General features: G+C 49.0%; 1 protein-coding gene across 1 annotated transcript; it reads right to left on the bottom strand.

The window, feature by feature from the left end:
- Positions 1-4903: 4903 nt before the first annotated feature.
- On the bottom strand, positions 4904-15925 carry LOC102446900 (zinc finger protein RFP-like). The gene is made up of 7 exons (XM_075913671.1): positions 15280-15925; positions 13569-13664; positions 12793-13023; positions 12143-12165; positions 11336-11451; positions 9115-9174; positions 4904-6857 (listed from the first exon to the last, which is right to left on the bottom strand). The coding sequence occupies exons 1-7, from the start codon at positions 15694-15696 to the stop codon at positions 6343-6345; spliced, it is 1458 nt and encodes a 485-aa protein (XP_075769786.1). The 5' UTR covers positions 15697-15925; the 3' UTR covers positions 4904-6342.
- Between the last annotated feature and the right edge of the window lie 3760 nt (positions 15926-19685).

Genomic DNA, 19685 nt, shown 5'->3' on the forward strand with positions numbered 1-19685 from the left:
CAGGACCCAGCACATCAGTTGATTCTTCAACTGGACCCTGCTCTGATTAAAATGTTTACACAAACACAAGGCAACTTTTTGTGGGTAGTTTCCAGATCTTCCCAATTAACTATTGAACTGTAAAAGTGGTCTGAGTTAAGCAATTCCCCTCCTGCACCTATTTCATTCTTTGATCTTTTTACACAACCCATTCATTCTGCAGCCCATAGGCCTCTCCCTTATAGCTGTGGATGTTACAGTTCTTCTTTGGCTTGTTCAGGATTTGATCCCAGCCTAGGATGTTTCAGTCTTTGAAGAAACGCTTCCATGTTCACATCACTGGAGCCTGAGTAGCAGTAGCAAATAGCACAGTAGCAAATTCTTATGGGAAGCAGATTCTGATCCAGAAGCTTCCCCCGTGACTAGCAGCCCAACCCCTCTGTTCCTGTCCCTCCCTACAATCTCCAGCACGCTAAGGAGGAGAGGGGACTCCCCCTAGCATCACTCCAAGGTCCAGGCTTGGGAATGGGGGCAAAGGATACACACACACTGGAGTGTGGCAGCAGTCATTCTGACATCAAATGACTAACACACACAACACAATAGAAATAAATCAAACTAAGGTTTGGGGGCTAATTTTGTAATTTCTTTTGGGGCAGACTTATGAAAAGCGCAGGGGCCACTGACATGGGGTGGCAACTATCCCTCGGCCTCAGGGCTTCCCAGCCTGTGCCAAGCTCTGCACAGCCCCTGCAACCACTGATTAGGGGAGTCACAAACTCCCTCCCTTCCCTTCCTTTGCCAGCACAATACTGAGTTAGGCCAGTTGAGCTAAACAGCCTCTGCCTCAGTTTCCACTTCTATAAATAAATGTGTTTGTACTTTGGCTAGTAGAGGATGAGGACCCCAGTGTGCTGAGCTCTGCAGAGACACTGTTACTCCAAGGGCATAGGTAGCAAACATGGATACAAATGCCACTTGGTACCCTTGTCAGAAGCACAGGATCAGCCCCTTCCCCCCCCCCCCCCCCCCCCCATCAGGGTCTATCACCAAAGCTGCCTGCCAGGAGAGAAAAAGAGATCAGTGAATGAGGCAGTTCCCAAGTCTCAGGCTCTGTCCATCTTCCTCATTCAGCTGAGGCCTTCACAGCAAGATGGATAGGCCACTTAACCCCTCTCAGAGCCTCCTGGGCCCCAGAGGGACGTATAGAGCCCTTCCCAGACATTAGGCCAGGATGCAGGGTAGGGACTCTGCATCTTCAGCCTCCTGTCTCCCCTACCCCCACCCCCACCTCCCTAGTGCTGATCCAGGCTCACCAGGGCATGGAGAGGCCAGGAGGTTCCCTCTGGGTAACCTCAGCCCTCAGAAGAAAAAAAAAAAGAATTGAGCCCCAGGCCACAGTTGTGAGTCTGTATCGCAACCCCACAGCAGCACTGAGCTCACGTTTGTAAGCACAGGCCTTAGGTCTGTTCTTTCCTAACACTTGCAGGCCTGGGCTACACCCAGTTGTGTCCCCGCCTCCCACCAGTACTTCTGCCTGCTTCCTTGTCTGGCCTCTCTGCCTGTGCTAGTCAGCTACAGGGCCACCTTGCTGAGACTGTTCCATGGCCAGCGTGACTCGCACGAGCTGAGCTAGCTGGCCGGCAGTGAGACAGCTGCACCACTCCTGCCACTACCAGGCACAGGACGGCCAGGGTCCAGCAGCTTTGTGCCCTGACAGATCCTTTTTGAGCAAGCAAGTAGGAAGAGGGAGGGGGCCCTGGCTGGCTCTGCCTGTGAAAAGAAGGAATAAGGACTCCCTGCCACTGGAGAACATGGGCTTCAATCCCACTGCCTCTGAAAGGCTAAGGGAAGCGCTCAGCCACCTGAGCCAATCCCCCTGCCTAACTGCAGCAGTCTTGCCCCATCCATCTCATTTCAGAGCCCACAATGTCCCTGCAACTGCCTATAGCACCTTTCCCAAAATTGTGAGCCAGTTTGCTGTGGGCCAGCTCGCCCCGCTGGTCAGCATGTGATGTTAATAACGCAAAGGAGGTGGGGTCAAGTTCCAGGCTGGTCAATAGACATTCTTGGCAAAACGGCCAGTCATCCTTTAGGCTGACTACAGGAAGGCCAGAAAAAGGAGCAACTTGCAAAGAGCAAGTCAGAGCACTGGTTAGAGGAGAGAGGCTCAGGCTCTGTGCAGGGCCAGCCTGCTGGGAGGGGGTTCTGGCCACCTCCCTTCCTTCCCTCATTCAGCTTCATCGTTCACATGAGGGCGGAAAGGCACACGGGGCCAAAGACAAGCCTGGATGGCTGCCTTCCCCAGTGAGAAAGATGCTCATGTCTTGCCCCCAATGTGCTGAGCATAAACCAAAATACTAAGGGGCACAGGCAGGGTGAGCTAGCTACCCACAGTGAATTGCTCTCAGTGTCAATGGTAGCCACCACACTGGGGCTATGCTACTTTAAACTACATTGAATTCTTGTGCACAGTCTGGACATGTACCTTCATCTTTACAAAACTGGGTGCTTAAAAAGTCAGCCTTCATAAATGTGACATTATCTCTTAGGCTACATCTACACAGCCTCCCTCTTCTGCAAAAGCCTATGCAAATGAACGGCAGATTAGCATATTGCCACACTTCATTTGCATAATTATTAGGAGCTGTTTTTGCGCAAAAACCCCCTCTTGTGCAAGAGCTGTTCTTCCTAGTTTTTTCAAAAACCTCTTGTGGAAAAACGGCTCCTAATTAATTATGCAAATGATGCACATGCTAATCTGCATTTCATTTGCATCGGCTTTTGCAGAAGAAGGAAGCTTTGCAGACGTAGACATAGTGTTGACATCGTCAAACATCTTTTCTTCCTCTCCAGCCTCTGCCAGTTCCTACTCCCTCTCTGGTTGGTAAGTAAAGAAAACTTGCCCACCGATGCTCTCAGCAGGCAAATCTCTTCCCTCTCTCAGCAACTCCCCCAGGGCAATGACCCGGTGCCTCCCCGCACAATACAGACAGCCCATCTAATGGCAGCCCAGGGGGCTGCATGGCATATGCTGGGATCTCACCTGGGCCCTGGCAACCTACCCACAGTGCACCACTCACCTCACATGACCACCCCCAGCAAGGTCAGCACCGGTTTTCTCCGTTTGTCAATCACAGCAGAGAGCGCAGCAGGGGCTCTGCGGTGCATGGAGACCAAGCTCCTGTCTGCAGATGAGGGCTGGGCCCAGTGGCTGAGGGCAGCAGTGGGGAGGGGAGTTTGCACTAGGGGATGCAAGTACCCAGGGGCGGATGAGAGTTTTGCAGGGCTCAGGGCAGCACAATTTCGTGGGACCCCCCCTTTGGAGAGAAAATAGAAAAAAGGCGTCAAATGTGCAAATTGAAGGCTATTTTTCATATTAAATGTGAATTGGGTAAATTTAATAGAAACTTAATTTAGTTGGATAATTTTTATTTTAATTATATTGTAAGTCATTCTTAAACACAATTCTGCTCTAATAATTAAACATTTTAATTTGTATTTAAGTCTACTATAGCTGTCTAGCTCTTTTGGCAGCACATTCTTCAATTATGTCAGTAAAGTCCATTTCTTTACACAGGTCGTTTTCAATTGATATAATTGAAAGACCTACAAAACGCTCCTGGCTCACAGTAGATTCTCTTTGGCTGCCCATGGCTGGTATTTGCCAGGCAGCGTTGGGTGTTTGGCAGCCAGGCAGCATTGGGACTTGTGGGGGCCAGCTGGAATGTGGGTGTTGAGACTTGGGGGGGGCAGGGGACGTGTGGGTGTTGGGGCTTGGGGGGGCAGGCAGCGTGTGGGTACTAGGGTTGGGGGCAGGCAGGGTATGGCTATGTGGAGGATGGCGCACAGATGGGCCATAGGGAGGACCAGCGGGCAGGGGTGTCTGACTCATCAGACAGGGCAAAATTATTATTTCAGACTCTCCAACAGCTCCTGGCTGGGCGGGGGCAGCTGACAACTCCCCCTGCTCCCAGGGACCTGTGTGTGGGGGTGGGAGGGTGGGGCGCTGTCTGTGGAGCTGGGTTGAAGTGGGGAGAGGTGGGGACTGGCAAGAGGAGACAGGGTCTCCCTGGCGGGCGGCTTGCTCTGCCCCGGGCATGGTGGGAAAGGGGTCTGGGCTCCCCTCGGGGGAGAGACCGTGCCACCCCCAGCCTCTCTCTGGGCGGGGCAGGAGGGTGGAGCAGCGGGATACCTGGGCACCATGGCCAGGTGTCGCCCTTCGCCTCCATGGCAATGAGCCGCCACCGCCACGCGCTACGGAGCCGCTCGTAGACATGCAGCGAAGGGCAGCGGCGGAGGCGGCTCCAACAGATAAGGGCAGCAGTGGCAGAAACAGGGCAGGGCGAGCAGGGCTGGCGCGGGGCCTATTGAAGTGCAAGGGCCGAGGCAGCCGCCCCGCTCGCCCTGCCCTATATCTGCCGCTGCAAGTACCTGATGTGGGACAAACACAGAGCTCTGAGGCTACTTGCCCATCGTGACTGGAACTGGGGCAGACTGCGAAGGTCTGGGGCAATCTAGAAGCAGCCCCTGGATCCAGGAGAGGGAACCTAGCTGTGGAGGGGGAGCCAGGCTGCGCAGAGAGGCTGCTGCAGAAGCAGCAATATCCCCAGGGTCAATGTCACAGCAGTTTCACCACGTGGTTAACAGAGTCACTGCCGCACAGCTGAGGGGAGTGCTGCTCTTTGGCTGTCAGTGCAGGGCTGGAGATTTGCAGCCTCCCCTAACTGCTGGAGGTGCAGGTGTGGCCTGAACTCAGGTTCATGGGGTTGGTTTGGAGAGTGCAGATTACAGGCTGGCCAGCTGCTCTGAGCAGAAGACAAGAAGGTTCTTGTCCCAGCATCAGGCTGCACTGAGTGTGCCTGGCCCCTTGGGATGTGTGACAAGGACATTCCCACGGAGACAAAGACAGTGAAAAGGCTTTTATTGAGAGAAATGGTATGATAATCACAGATCACTCAAATGGCACAATCATCAGAGCTAGAAACGCCACCAGGTTGTTCTAATCTAGAAGGACCGGTGGCCTTACGTACTACAAAGCTTTGGTTAATACACTTGCCACCTCTCTTGGTACCCTGAGGGTAAAGGACAAAGGAGTAGCCTCAGCTCTGGCCAGCCAAGAGAGTTCAGGACCAGGTACCTCAGTTCTGGAGTGGGAGGTGCAAAGCTAAGGAGAAGCTAGCGAGCGAAGAGCCAAAGCAGCAACTTAGAGCTCTGCTTCACTCACTGACTGAAACGTGCAATGAAGAGCTGACAGACTAGCAAACACACAGTTCTGAAGGCAGCACCCCGCCAGCAGCAGTGCAGCAGGAAGGGTGGCAAAGCTACACCCATGTCATCCTGAGAGTGGCCACTGCTGACTACGGTCTCAGCTCTGCAGGCAGCAGTGCAGGCATAAAGGTTGCAAAGCCATACCAGGCCTTCCTTACTGCTGTGCTGCTGCTGGCGGGCAGCCACCCCTCCAGCTGGCCAGCTCCAAAGGTAGCGTCACCACCAACAGCAGTGCAGAAGGAAGGGTAGTAGTGCCGTAGACCCCCTGCAATCACCTTGTGACCCCCACACAGCTCCTTTTGGGGGCAGGACCCCACCATTAAAACACCCTGAGATTTCAGCTTTAAATGTCTGATACCATGAAATATATAATTTTAAAATCCTATGACCATGACATTGACCACAAAGGACCCTGAATTTGGTTGGGCCCTATGGATGGGCCAATGGACGAATTCTGTCCATCCAGTTATGACCTCCCCGAGAGGTGGATTCACTGCAATGATGGGGAAAACCCCTCCTGCTGATGCAGGCAGTGTCTGCACTAGCCACTCATTTCTACTGTGTATTGGGGTCTGCTGCTCCCAGGCTCTCAGCTGCTTCCTGCAGCTCCCTTTGACTGCAAACAGTGAACTGCAGCCAATGGGAGCCACGAGGATCCATGGCAGCTGAGTCATTAAATAAACAAACCGTAGTGGCCCATTGGCAGCTTTCTCGCAGTGGATCCGTGGACCACTTTGAGAAACATTGCCATAGAGTCTAGGATGACTGTAGCTCGAGAAACCCATCCCCAGTGGGCTTATTCCCCCTCCTCCCCATGTCCCGCTGACGCTATCTGACCCAGGATGTCCCGAGTCCTCCTGGGCCATAGAGGACAGCAGCAAACAGGCTGTACAATCCCAGGGGCCATGAAATCAGAATCTCTACCTCGCTCACCACCCAGTGGTCTCTGGGGTTGGACAGGCCAGAGGCTGCACAGAGCTGAGACCTTCAGCAACGTCGAGTTACAGTGACAGCAGGACAGACAGTGCACAGAGAGAGGTCACTGAGACGGGGGGGAGGAAAGGAGGTGAGGCCAGAGAATCCCCTGGTGTCTCAGGGACAGAGTCTGAGCTGGGATCCAGTCCCCACCCAGAGCCAGGGTCGGATTCTCTCCCCAGGGAGGGAGCCCGGAGGGAAAGTGAAGATCGAGGCCTCGGTACCAGCATCAATAAATGTCACCTGCCCCCAGTCACAGTCCAGATAAACCCGGATCCTGCTGGGGGCCCCACTCAGGGACAGGGGCGTTGCAGGGGAGGAGAGAGCCTGGAACTGACCCCCCCACTGCTCCACAGCCCAGATCCCCCCCTTAGGGCTACGGCTGATCCGTCCCTTCCGCCTCATAGAGTCTCTGGCCACCCCCACAGCCCAGTGTCGTGCACCCCTGACCTCCACCTCCCAGCAATGGCTCCCGGAGGTGAATCCCTCACAGCCCAGCACACAGGTCCGAGAGTCAAATCTCTCAGGGTTGTCGGGCAGTAGCTGGGGTGTAAGTTCCCAGCTCACATGTTTCCGATCCTCAGACAGGATGAGTCGGGGATGGGCCGTGTCTGGATCCAGAGTCACAGTCACTGGGGAGAGAGAATCAGAGCGTGAGGGGCAGAGCTCAGCCCTGGGGGAGACTGAGGCCATTTCTCACCCTCCTCAGCTCAGTAGGCTGCATTCCTCCTGATCCAATAGATATAGTATACTTAGATTTTCAGAAAGCCTTTGACAAGGTCCCTCACCAAAAGCTCTTGTGTAAATTACATGGCCACGGGATAAGAGGGAAGGTCCTTTCTTGGATTGAGAACTGGTTAAAAGACAGGAAACAAAAGGGTAGGAATAAATGGTAAATTTTCAGAATGGAGAGGGGTAACTAGTGGTGCCCCCCAAGGGTCAGTCCTAGGACCAGTCCTGTTCAGCTTATTCATAAATGATCTGGAGAAAGGGGTAAGCAGTGAGGTGGTAAAGTTTGTAGATGATACCAAACTGCTTAGGATAGTCAAGACAGAAGCAGACTGTAAGGGACTCCAAGAAGATCTCACCAAACTGAGTGATTGGGCAACAAAATGGCAAATGTAATTTAATGTGGATAAGTGTAAAGTAATGCACATCGGGAAAAATAACCCCAACTATTCATACAGTATGATGGGGGCTAATTTGGCTACGACAAATCAAGAAAGAGATCTTGGAGTTATCGTGGACAGTTCTCTGAAAACTTCCACACAGTGTGCAGCGGCGGTCAAAAAGGCAAATAGGATGCTAGGAATTATTAAGAAAGGGATAGAAAATAAGACACAGAATATCTTACTGCCCCTGTATAAAACTATGGTACACCCACATCTTGAATACTGTGTACAGATGTGGTATACTCACCTCAAAAAAGATACTTTGGCCTTGGAAAGGGTTCAGAAAAGGGCAACTAAAATGATTAAGGATTTGGAACGGGTCCCATATGAGGAGAGGTTAAAGCGACTGGGACTTTTCAGTTTAGAAGAGAGAAGACTGAGGGGGGATATAATAGAGGTCTATAAAATCATGAGTGGTGTGGAGAGGGCAGATAAAGAAAAGTTATGTATTAGTTCCCATAATAGAAGAACTAGAGGACACCAAATGAAATTAATGGGTAGCAGGTTTAAAACTAATAAAAGAAAGTTCTTCTTCACACAGCGTGTAGTTAACCTGTGGAACTCCTTGCCAGATGAGGCTGTGAAGGCTAGGACTATAATAGCGTTTAAAGAGAAACTAGATAATTTCATGGAGGTTAGGTCCATAAAAAGCTATTAGCCAGGGGATAAAATGGTGCCCTTAGCCTCTGTTTGTCAGAGGCTGCAGAGGAATGGCAGGAGACAAATTTCTTGATCATTGTCTTCGGTCCACCCTCTCTGGGGCACCTGGTGCTGGCTGCTGTCGGCAGACAGGATACTGGGATAGATGGATCTTTGGTCTGACCCAGTACGGCCGTTCTTATGTTCTTATGTTCTTATTCCTAGTGTCAGATGCAGCTCTAGTGAGGCAGGAGCAGAGGAGCTTTAAACCACAGAGGGAAACTCCCCTACTGCAGCCTCCACTCCCACCCTCGGACACAAAGGGGAAGGTGCGGTACGTGGGAAAGCTGCCTAACACCACTACATATTTTTTCCTTTTGTTTTACCAAGATCAGACTAACACGGCTACCTCTCTATTACTATTTAACACCAAAGGCTGTGTCTAGACTGCATCCCTTTTCCATAAAAGAAATGCAAATTAGACACATCACAATTGCAAATGAAGTGGGGATTTAAATCCCCCCGCTTCATTTGCATAAAAAAGCGCCAGTATAGACACGGATCTTTCGGAAAATAAAGCCTTTAAATGAGGATAAGGGAACTTCAGAGTTCTTCAAGGCAGCCCAAGCTCAATGGGAAGCAGCGTGTCGCTGGCTTCTGGCCTGGCCTGGCCCGGGGCAGGGCCTAGAGGGGAAGAAGATCTGGGATGGGGCCTTAGGGAGGGCCCAGAACAAGGAAAAAGCAGGTGCCCCAAGGAGGCGTTGTGCTGATCAGCTGCCCTGACACACAGCACAGCTCCTGCCTGCAAATCTCCTTGACTGCCAAACCGCTGCCATTTGGGGAAGGGGTCAACATTGCCCCCTCCCTGCAACCTGTGCCCATATTAAGTGTGGGGGGGGGGGCCTTGTCCTTTTGATCCACTGCCCCTGGGTCTCCCCACTGATCCCTGGTTTAGATTTAGGGCTGTGCGCACCGTGGTAGCTGTGGGTTTGGTTGGTAACTTTAGTTACAATCCCAGGAAGATGTTTTCACAGGAATTTTCTCATCATTTAAAGACAATCTCCACCTGCAAACTCACCCTGTCTGAAAGCTCCCAGGGATTTTCCTCTTGCTCTCTCCAGTGCAGAGGGCAGAGTGTCTGGTGGGGGAAGGGATAAGAGAGGTGAGACTTCAGAAGTCCATATTGCCAACGACATCCCCAATTTTAACACTCAGACCTGGGTTTTCATTATAGCAGAGACACACTCAAGTATTTAATATACAAAGGTCTGAAGCCTCCTACTTCCTAGCTCATTCAGGCCTCTCCCAGCAATGGAACCAATGTCCCTGCAGCCTCACACCTCCCCTAGGACAATCTGTGAAGAGATTCACTTTCCCCTCCCACTCTTCAGACTCCACTGGGTTTGGCTCATTCACTTACTGCCTCTTGTCGTAGCCTAGGCCCGGATCCTGCAAAGATTTTGCCATAAAAGTAACTTCACCCATTTTGGTCCCTTTGACACCAATGGGATGTTCAGAGTTGGTGAAATCCTGGCTCTGTGAGTTGTGGGGTCTGTGTACTCAGTGTCTCTCCAGAGAGCAGCACAATGGTGCCTCATCCTCCACGTGCAGCAATAGGAATAACAATAAAATCATTTTATCCCTGTGGAAACTGAGGCAGGGGGAGGTTGGCTCCATGGACCAGATTCACCCAGTACCGGCCAAAGCAGGGCGGGGAGGCCATTTGTGACCCGGCTGGTCAGTGGCTGCAGGGGCCTCTGCTGAGCCTGGCTCAGGCTCAGGCTGTACTGACAACAGCCAGTGTCACATCCCTGTTACAATGGCCCCATGTGCCTGGGCCAGAGAGCAGGGAGTCAGTGGCCCAGCCTTACCCTGCCCATGACCCTCTGTCCCTCTTGCACCCCTGCCTCTTACCCTGCCCTCTCCAGCCTTTTCAGGGATGCATCTTGGGCCTGCAGCTGCTGGGAAGGAGGCACAAGAGGCTCCTGTGCTGGATGGACCCCTCGCCTTGGGGGAGGGGCTTTCTCCTTCCCTGCAGCCCCTTGGCCCAGGCTCAGGACTAGACGGGACAGAGCTCAGTGAGGAGCTGGGCCTACCTCTAACAAATTGCCTTTAATTGAGGGGCTAGACCTTAGGTGCTGACCTTTAAGTCCCAGGGCCTGGTTCTCGGAGGGGCTGGGCCCCTGCAGCTCCCACTGACTCCACCTGCCGCTGTGGAGGCTGCCCAGCCCTGGGGCACCCGCCCTGTAGCTCTCTGGTTAGGTGAGAGAAATGCAGGTGCCCCAAATGAAGGAATTTTGCTAAATTTGGGCCTAAAGGTTGGGACCTTTGGTAAGTCAAGAATTGACGTGAGATGCCGTGATGCCTGGGGCCTGCTGCATTGGTCATTTTTTTATTCTTAAGCCTGGAGAAACTGAGATTGTGCATTTGTATTGACTGACTCAGTTTTGGCCTGGTTAGCAGCTTACTTAACATAAGGGAAATGTTGCTTTAAGTGGCCTTGTTATTAAGTTCTGTGTTCCTAAGTAGCTCTGGGGTTCAAAGAGATTTTTTTGCCCCCAGCAGGTGCTTGCAGACAACAGACACACAGAGCGTCCTGCCAAGGAGCAGGTAGCAAAGTCCAGGGACTCCCATGTGGAGAAGTGACCTGTGCACCTCAGTTTGTGATAAGTGGTAATGAATGCATCAGAAAGGAGACACCTTATAGTCTAACTGAATTGTTGGAGCATAAGCTTTTGTGGGCAAAGACCCACTTCGTCAGATGCACGAAAGCTTATGCTCCAGCACTTCGGTTAGTCTATAAGGTGCCACGGGACTCCTCGTCACTTTTGCAGATTCAGACTAACATGGCTACCCCTCTGATACTCAGAAAAAAGAATAATTCAAAGATAGCCAGGACAGCAGAACCTCTGACAATTAAAAGTTCATGTGTGTGAGTTACACAAGATACTCACTGTTCATAACACATAAAGATGATTAGAACAGAACTGATCTGGCTGCGCGTAACATGTCAGACATCATAAGGGGCAGGTGGAGCATCACAGGAGAAATGCATCATGACCCATGTATGCCGTGGGAGAATGTAACTAGGCATGTTTGTTTCTGTATAGCTCTCATTTCTTACCTTAATAGCAATCGACACTACAAAGCATGGTTTTGTCACAAATAAGCAGGTGCTATTTTAACCCATAATTAAACAGAAGATTAAACTAATTATGAAACAATTGACCAGCACCATTCTCAGTTACACAGACTCAGATGTTCAACTCATGTTCCCTTCGAGAGTTCTTTCTAGATACCTTTGCATTTCCTCAGATTTTCCGATAACGAAGTAGTTATCTGGGAGAAAGCACTGACTTGCTCTTTCAGTTCAAGAGAAATCGCCTCTGGCTGCTGGAACTGCCCCTTCTCGCACCTGGAGAGAAACAATGTCACATGGTGACACAGCATTAAGTGACTTGGTTTTTAAGTTCTTGCTAGTTAGTTGCTGCTCTAATGGACCTGGAGTTAGAATCCCTCTAATTCCCCCATAGCTATCTGAGATTCCTCTCAAAAGCTCCCATTAATATTCTTCAGCTCTAGCCCCAATCTGGGAACAAAAAAAGAACTGAGTCTCCACGGCCAATTCACTCCTTGACCTTCAGGCTCTGAGGGTCAGGAGGTTCTCAGGTGAAGGGCTGTAGAAATCTGCCCACTCAGAAGTAGACTAAGACACCAGCTCCCCCCTCCCCAGTTCATTCCACAAAGGTCTCCAAACAGCCCTTGGCTAGGAAAGACTCTTGATCTCTGCTGCCCTAGGCTAAATGGTTCCCAGTGCCCAGCAGTGACAGGCCCATGTTCCATCCCAATGGTCCTGAGGCAGCCAGTCCCCAGGGAGGTGACAGCTCCAGGAAACACTTGAGATCAGACTGTGCCTCTGAATGGAGAATTCCAGAATCTTTTGTACAAGGGTGAGACCCTCAGGCTGCAGATGATCAGAGATTTGTGCCCAGGCTGTGACCTTCCCCACATATCTGGCTGTAGAGTCTTGGGGAGATGTGGTGCCAACATCAGCTCCAAGCTCTTTCCCTGCGTTGTGCAGTGTGAGGGGAGTGAGAGCCACATACCTGCTCAAAGTGCTTTTAACATCCTGGAGGAGAGAGAGAGAGAAAAGAATCTCAGTCCCATCTGACGCACACACACAAGACCCCTGGGAAGAGATTTTGCAAACATAGGGAAGAGAGGCCCTGCCCTGGCCCCAGAGCCATGGATTCCCTGCGCGAATGGAGCTTTGCCATCTCTGATAGCTCTGTGCCCGTGACTCTGCAAAGCACAACAGTCACTCACATGTCAGCAGTGCACACGCCAAGTTACACCCAGATCAGACTGCTCAACCCAGTGCATGTGATTCAGGAGCCTCCCTTCCCTGTGTTTTGAGCTTGGGTGTTTCTAACCATGGTGCCAGCTTCCAATTGTCCCCAGGGGTGTTCATCTCCAGGCCTGCCTCTTCTTGCCCTCACTCTGCCCTTCTATACCCCGCCTCTTCCCCACTCTCTCTCTAATCCTTCCGCTCCCTCCCAGCACCTCCTGCACACCACACAACAGCTGATTGTGGCATGCAGGAGGTGCTGGAAGGAGGAGAAAGAGTTGATCGATGCCAGTTGCTGGAGAGAGAGAGGCACAGCTGGCACTCAGTGGATGTTAAGCACCTGGTAATTTTTTTTCCTATTGGTTCTCAAGTCCTGGATTCGGTGCCTGTGTTTCTGCTCAGTCTCACCTGCAGGAATTCACTTGCTGGCTTCTGACACTTCCCCTCCAGCTCACTGATCTGCTCGCTGAGATGGGAAATCTGCACCGAGACGTTCCTGACAGTGTCAGTCTGGATCCTCACAATCTCCTCATCCAGCTTCTCCAGCTGGGCTAGGAGGAGTCGCTCTTGTTCCTCCAGAAACTGTCGCAGCTGTTGAAATTCAGCCACAATCTTCTGCCTCTCCGCTTGTGTCTGTTTCTGTATGAAAACAGGGAAAGGGCTGGTCAGGGGCATGGATGGAGCCTGGGGCCCTTACATGGAGAGCTGAATGCGCAGCAGGGAGAACTTGAAAAACCCCTCAGGTTTCTGGCATTTGACTCTGCCCAGTTATCTCTGAAAGGCATGTTTCCATGTCTGCCATGTTATTCCATTATTCGTGTGCGCTGGGAATTCAGACCCAGAGCAGCAGGAGGCAGGACTCAGCCCCAGCCTGACAGAGACACCAGGGGTGAAAACAGAAACAAATTTGTTAGTGCAGGAAATGAGCAGACACAGCAGACAGCCCTTCACAGGGGCATTCAGCTCCCTTGGGGAGAATTTCTAGGAAAGCTACAAGGGTTGGACAGGGCTGGACAGTAACTCATCCATCAACATGGAAGGTCAGGGCTTGTCTACACATGGATCTAACCCAGCAACCCATGATCATTGCAAAACTCACTCTCCCACCTTCACCACACAGGAGTCTGCCTCCAAAGAGCCCTCCCACTGCCAGTTCCTGCCAGTTCATAACCACAGGCACCTACCAGATACTCCTGGTTTCTGCCCTCTCCCGTCACTTTCCATTCCAGCAGCTTTTCTCTCTCTTCCCTCAGAGTCTTCAAATGGGCCTCAAATTTTTCCTGAAGAAACAGAAATGAACTGGGAGGTTTCCTTGGGAGGGCTGAGAAGGGTGTGGATAGGGGCATTTTTCCACCCAAACCTAAGTGATTGTTGGTCCCAATCGCTGTGTGACATCAGGGCCACAGAAAAGATGAATCCTTGCTAATGGAGACTGGGAGTGTGTCACAGTCTTACCTGCTACCAAGGCAGGTTGAGTCTTTTTAGTAATGAGAGAGAGATCTCAATTATCACTGAGTTTATTGGTCTTAACAAACTGATTAGTGGCACAGCGTGTGACAGGCCCTGACTCACACTGGGGGTGCATCCCATTTATGTTTGACAAGATTTAAATAACTAAGTGACACACATCCCAGAAGCCACCGGGGTTTAAATATGGGCTGGGAATTCAGCCTTGAGGCCTGGAGACTGTGCTGGATTTGACAGAGCTGGGCTAAGCACCAGGACAAACCCATGAGACACAGGAAGGCTCAGCTGGGCCTGGCCCCAGCACAAAGTGATGGGGGTGGGGTGGGAGCAGCTCTATAATCCCTGTAGGGATGGAGCCTTGAGTGGAAGGAGCAGGGAGCATCCAGCCCTCACTGCCCCCCAGAATGTGTTGTTATGGTAGTGGTGGCAGCTGGAGCCCTGAACTTTTTTGAATCCTTCCCCTCCCCCCCTAGTTTGCAGGGCTGCAGGTGCAATCTGTCTGGCTTTAAACTGCACAGTCCCAGTCCCAGTTTTGTGGGGCCCTGTCCCTGTCCAGTGGGGGCTCAGCCCTGGACATGGCTTTGTCTGGTGAAAAAGAGACAGGAGGAGACTGAGGATGCAGCAGGACACCTGTGAGGGTGAGGGCAGGAGGGGGTGGCACCTCCACCCCAAATGATGTAGGTGGGGATGGTCTGTCAAAGGCAGAGACAAGCCCATAGAGGCCGACCAATGCCCATGGGGTGGGCCCAGGCAGGCAGTTATGGGGGTGTCCTTTGCTCTGGGGATGTGCTAATTAAACAGGCTGATTTCCATTAAGTATGGTTGGGATTTGCCCCAGTGCTGCCCTAAACCCTGTCAGCAGCAACTCCCTCTGGGCAGGTAGCCGCTGCCCTAGTCTCTGGTACAGCTCCCAGCAGCAGTGCATTCTGGGAGATTCCCAAAGGCTGCCTGGTGGGACTAACAGAACCATGTTTGCTGGTCCATGCCCACGTATCCACTGGCACCGGTCAGACTGGCACCGGGCAGCTGCAGCCTGGGTGTAGTTTTGTTCCAATCCAGTCTGATCCCAGAGGTACCTAGCATGGACCTGCACTGCCTGGAGCCTTGTTGTGGGTAGACTCAGGGTGTCCAGGGTCCCAAACAGCATCCTACCCAGTGACCTCGTTTAGTGCTGGCCGCAGCATCTGAGTTTAACCCCTCATGGAGCAGCCTAGGAGTTCAGCTTCCCAGCAGGAAACCTCTTCTCGCTGTCAGGCCTGGTTCTGTTCCCTCACAGCCAGAGCATTTATTTTGTTACGGCATCTCCCATACCTGAAAGGCTTTACAGAGCTGACTGATGAGTCATACTGTGCTAGGTATGTTTCAGTGAAATTAGATTGTCATTAAAATCCATATTTTTGCCCATTACACTGGACAGCAATTCCCTACCTTGTACTGCTGGGCAGCTTCCTGTATGGGAAGCATAATGTGAGTGCGGTGAGCCTTGGACTCTCTGCAGACAACACAGATGAGGGTTTGATCCTCTTCACAGAATAATTTCAGAGCCTCCTGGTGCTCCCCGCACACCCCGTCCCATCTTGCTCTCTTTGCCACCTGTGAACTCAGCTGCTTGGCTATTTCTAGGACATTTGCCAGCTGCCTGTTGGGCCGGAGGTGTCTCTGCTGCACAGTTTCGTTGCACTGAGGGCAGGAGGAGGCTGAGTCAAGTCCCTTCCAGAACTGGCTGAGGCAGGCTTGGCAGAAATTGTGCCCACACTCCAGACTTACAGGGGCTGTGAAATAGTCCAAACATAGGGAACATGTTGCTTCCTCCCGGAGAGTTTCCATGGGACTGTCTGCAGCCATGGCTGCCTCTGGGCTGGGGAACAAAATCAGTTTAACTTCCCTGAGCTCAGGAATATGCCTCACCTGCTACAGCAATTGGGTGTTTCACTTCCTGGAGCTGACTCAGACTGTTTGCAGAGCAGGGAGGAGCCCACTGGCAACACAAGAGCCTTGGGACACCTAGAGATTCACTAATACATTTATTTGGGGGCATCAGCTTTCATGGGCAGTCCAAGGAAGCTTAGGCCCAAATACATTTGTTAGACTTTTAGGAGCCATAGAACTCCTCCTTGTTTTGGCTGAAACAGACTAACAGGGCTTCCCTCTTCCCACTCTGAAACTGGAACCCTGGAGGCTTTGCGGGAAAATGTGCCTTTAGGGCCATTTTGTGGGTGTGAAGAGTCATTGTCAGGAGTGTCTGGTATCTGCAGGTGGAGCAGTTGCAGGGAGGGTATGGGAGCCCCCATTTAGCAATTAATTTTTTGTGGGGTACAGAGCACAATCTTTTCCATCCTCTCTAATCTTTTCCATCCACATGCAGATTTTTTTCATCCATGTGCGCAGTGGCAGATTTACAGTTAATGGCGTCCCATGCTCAGCTTCATTTTTGGGGGCCCCCTGAGGACCTAGCCAAGATAAAGAATATTCAATCTTCCTGCCCCTCCTATTTTTCATTCTTTTTTCTTCATCCTCCTACTCTTATAAGAAATAAGAAGTAAATTAAAAATGAAGTGAGATACCTTAATTGTTTTTGTAGTCTTTTTTCATAGACCACTTAAAATTGCTGAGCATCTTGCTGGACCAGTTAATGAGCTTTCCTAATATTGTTTGAATCATGAGCTAACTATTGAAAAGTACTTTGGATAAGAATCCTTTATAAAAAAAAAGTATAATAGCCATTCCTCAGTCCACCTGAATGTTGTTCTCAGAGTACAGTGTGGGAACTTCTGGTCTAGGTAAAAGCTTGTATTTGCATTAAGCTAACTTGAAAAATGTGTAAAAATAAAATGTATAGATGACACATGAATGGAAAAATAAAAGCTAACTTCCTCTGAAGAAACTTACTCATTTTGAAAAAAAAATTATTTGGGTAACTTTCTTTCTACATATTTTCTTTGCAAAATTGTCAGTTAAGTAGTCATGATTATTTTGTAAAGAGATACTTTCGATTGTCAATATAGCTGAACTGATTCATCATATTTCACAAATAAATAAAACTCATTTCAATACAGAAAAAGAATCTTCACCAGAATCATTTGTGACAAGTATTGTTAAACATATTTTCAGAATGGTTTCTACAATTGAAAAGGTTGCCTGCAAACCATCATATACAAATCAACTGATGATCTTGAAGCCCAGAGTTCATAACTTTTGATAAATTAAACAAAAGAAATGTTTCACTTCGTCTTCAAAAAGATTTGTGTCTATGTCCTGTCAGTAGAATTTGCTTAATTTCTCACTATAGTGGCTTTTAGTATCTTCGTCCATACTTCTGTCAAAAGACATTCAAAATAAATCAACAGGTTTTTTTTAGAGATTCACCTCTGCTCTGCTATTGCACTATTATTGTCACAAATAACATTAATGGTCTCAACAATGAACTTCTCTTTCCTTTTAAATTGATTTCATTGTCTCTACTTTCATTGAAAAATAATTTCCTAGGTTTTTTATACTTCTCATCAGATATATAGGAGGAACCAATATTTTCTGTTAATGTTAGTGCCCCTGCTTCAGTGGACTTAGTCATTTTGAACTTCCATGACAAAACTTGTAACTGAAGCTAACAAGTGTGTACCATTCAATAAATGTGTATAAACTTTTTGTAGTAATTTGCTGATGGCATTAATACTTTGAAGTAAATGGTTCCATAAAATAGTAAAACAGTAATATCATACTTTTCAAACTTGTCTGCTAAGGTTTTTGTTTCAGTTTTTGCATGTGGTTTTTCAGAATTTGATGCGGCTATGTCTAATAAGGTTCTCTTTATAACATCACAGCTCATTTTTTAAGTCAAAACAGCATCTGCACAAACAGACTACTTGGTGTCACAAATTCTTTTGACTGTCAAATCTTTTCCATTTCCTGTTCCAAGCGTGATTGTGACATGCTCCACCAATGTGTGGAAGCTGGAAAAAAAAGTGTGGTTTGAACAAAGTCAAAAAAATGTGTAGCTCCCTCACAAGATGCAGCTGCAGCATTGCAGATTAAATTTAAGGAACGGTTGGAACACGGTATGAATAAAGCAGAGGGATTTGCATTGTTCAGTCTTGCTTCTAGACCTGAATATTTTCCTGCCGTATTTGCAGTGTTATCAAAGCTCTGCCCATGACAATTTCTGATGTCCAAACCTAAATTTGCAATGATTTCCAAAACTGTTGTCTCTAGACATTCAGAAGTGTGGGATTTTAGTGGGACAAAAGAAATGGCTCTATAACTTAAATATTTCCAGTCACATATCTTAAAATTAATGTTAAGGTCTACATATAGTACTTGGCATCCTTTATTTCATCAGTGTATTGGTTTCTGAGCTGCTCTGCCATTATACTAATGAATTCACTGTAGGTTTGGTGCAATAAAAAGCTGGTCTTTCCTTAGCCAGTATACTGATAATTTTTCAAATTTCATTGACAAAAAGGTCAAGTTCACTAAGACATTCAAGGCAAGTTAAAAAATTACCTTTTCAATGTCACACTGATGACTCATCATAGCCTTTAAAAACAACAAATAGTCTGGTAGCTATTTAAAGACTAACAAAACATGTATATGGTATCATGAGTTTTTGTGGGCACAGCCCACTTCTTCACATGACCCCTGATCCCCCTGATCATAGCCTATTAGAGGTAGTCCCAAAGAAGATAACAGTTTCACCATGACAACAGCACATCTCAGCACTTTCTTCCAAGAACACTCCTTCTCAAACTCAGACAATAATGCAGAATCAGTTCTTCCAGATAATTTACATCTTTGAAGAAACTTACATGTGACATTAATATGAGCTTGATAAGTTTAAAGATCTCTTGCAACATTTCTCCAGTCACAGTGCCTGTCAAAAATGTTTGCAAATTATTCCCTGGCAATAGTAATGGAAAACAAACATAACAGTAAACTGCCTTAGTGGCTTCTGAAAAAAAATCAACCAATTTCTCATTTCCGTGGTCCCATTTTTCTTCATCCTCAGAAAATGGGACTCATGAAGACCTGTAAATTGCTTTTGTCCTCCAACTTCATGATCTTGTCTCAAATTCTCCATATTACCTATGTGTTTTGGTTTATTTACTAAGAAATATTCCATCATAGCCACTGAAATAAATGTTGGCTGTAAAGCAAGGTCTTCAGGATAGGTTTCTTCCCTTACTTGGACAAAATTACCAATATTTTGTAGTTTCACTGTCACTTTAGATTTCATTTGTTCAACTTTCGTAGTCACTGTAGTATTCCCTCAACTTGGCAAGTGATCAGCTAATTGAGATGTTTCCTCACCCATACTTTTTGATGAATGTCCTCTATTCAATACTTCAAGATAAGATAAGATGGCAAACTATCTTTTTTGGTTAGCTTTGTCTTGCCTTCATTTGTGTGTGTGTGTTTGACTGCCAGACTCATAGTATCACTTCATTAATGCTAAAAATCTGAACTTGGTTTTTAGGCAGATTTAACATGGCTGAAAGAGCAGAGATGTAGCTCCGAAGGGTCTGGACCACCCACTGCCTGATTAGGTTTAACACCAGTGGTGCTGGAATATTTGTAATAGTGGGATGCTAAAAGACAGACCCTGTCTCTCCTGGGCGCAGGTCCAGACCTGGGTGTGGGCCACAGGCACAAGAATTCAGACAGGGCTGTTGACAGAATAGCTAGGCCTCTGGGCAAGGTGTGGGATGGGCAGGTCTGGGCCCGCCCAAGGGTAAGGCCTCAGATGGAAGGAGTGGAGCTGGGGGCCCAGAGTAGGAACAGAACCATGGTGGGGCTGGAGAAGAAGAGTGACAGAGGTAATACAAAGATCTCTATGGCCA

The sequence above is a fragment of the Pelodiscus sinensis genome, chromosome 32 (assembly GCF_049634645.1).
Source record: "Pelodiscus sinensis isolate JC-2024 chromosome 32, ASM4963464v1, whole genome shotgun sequence".
Lineage (NCBI taxonomy): Eukaryota > Metazoa > Chordata > Testudines > Trionychidae > Pelodiscus > Pelodiscus sinensis.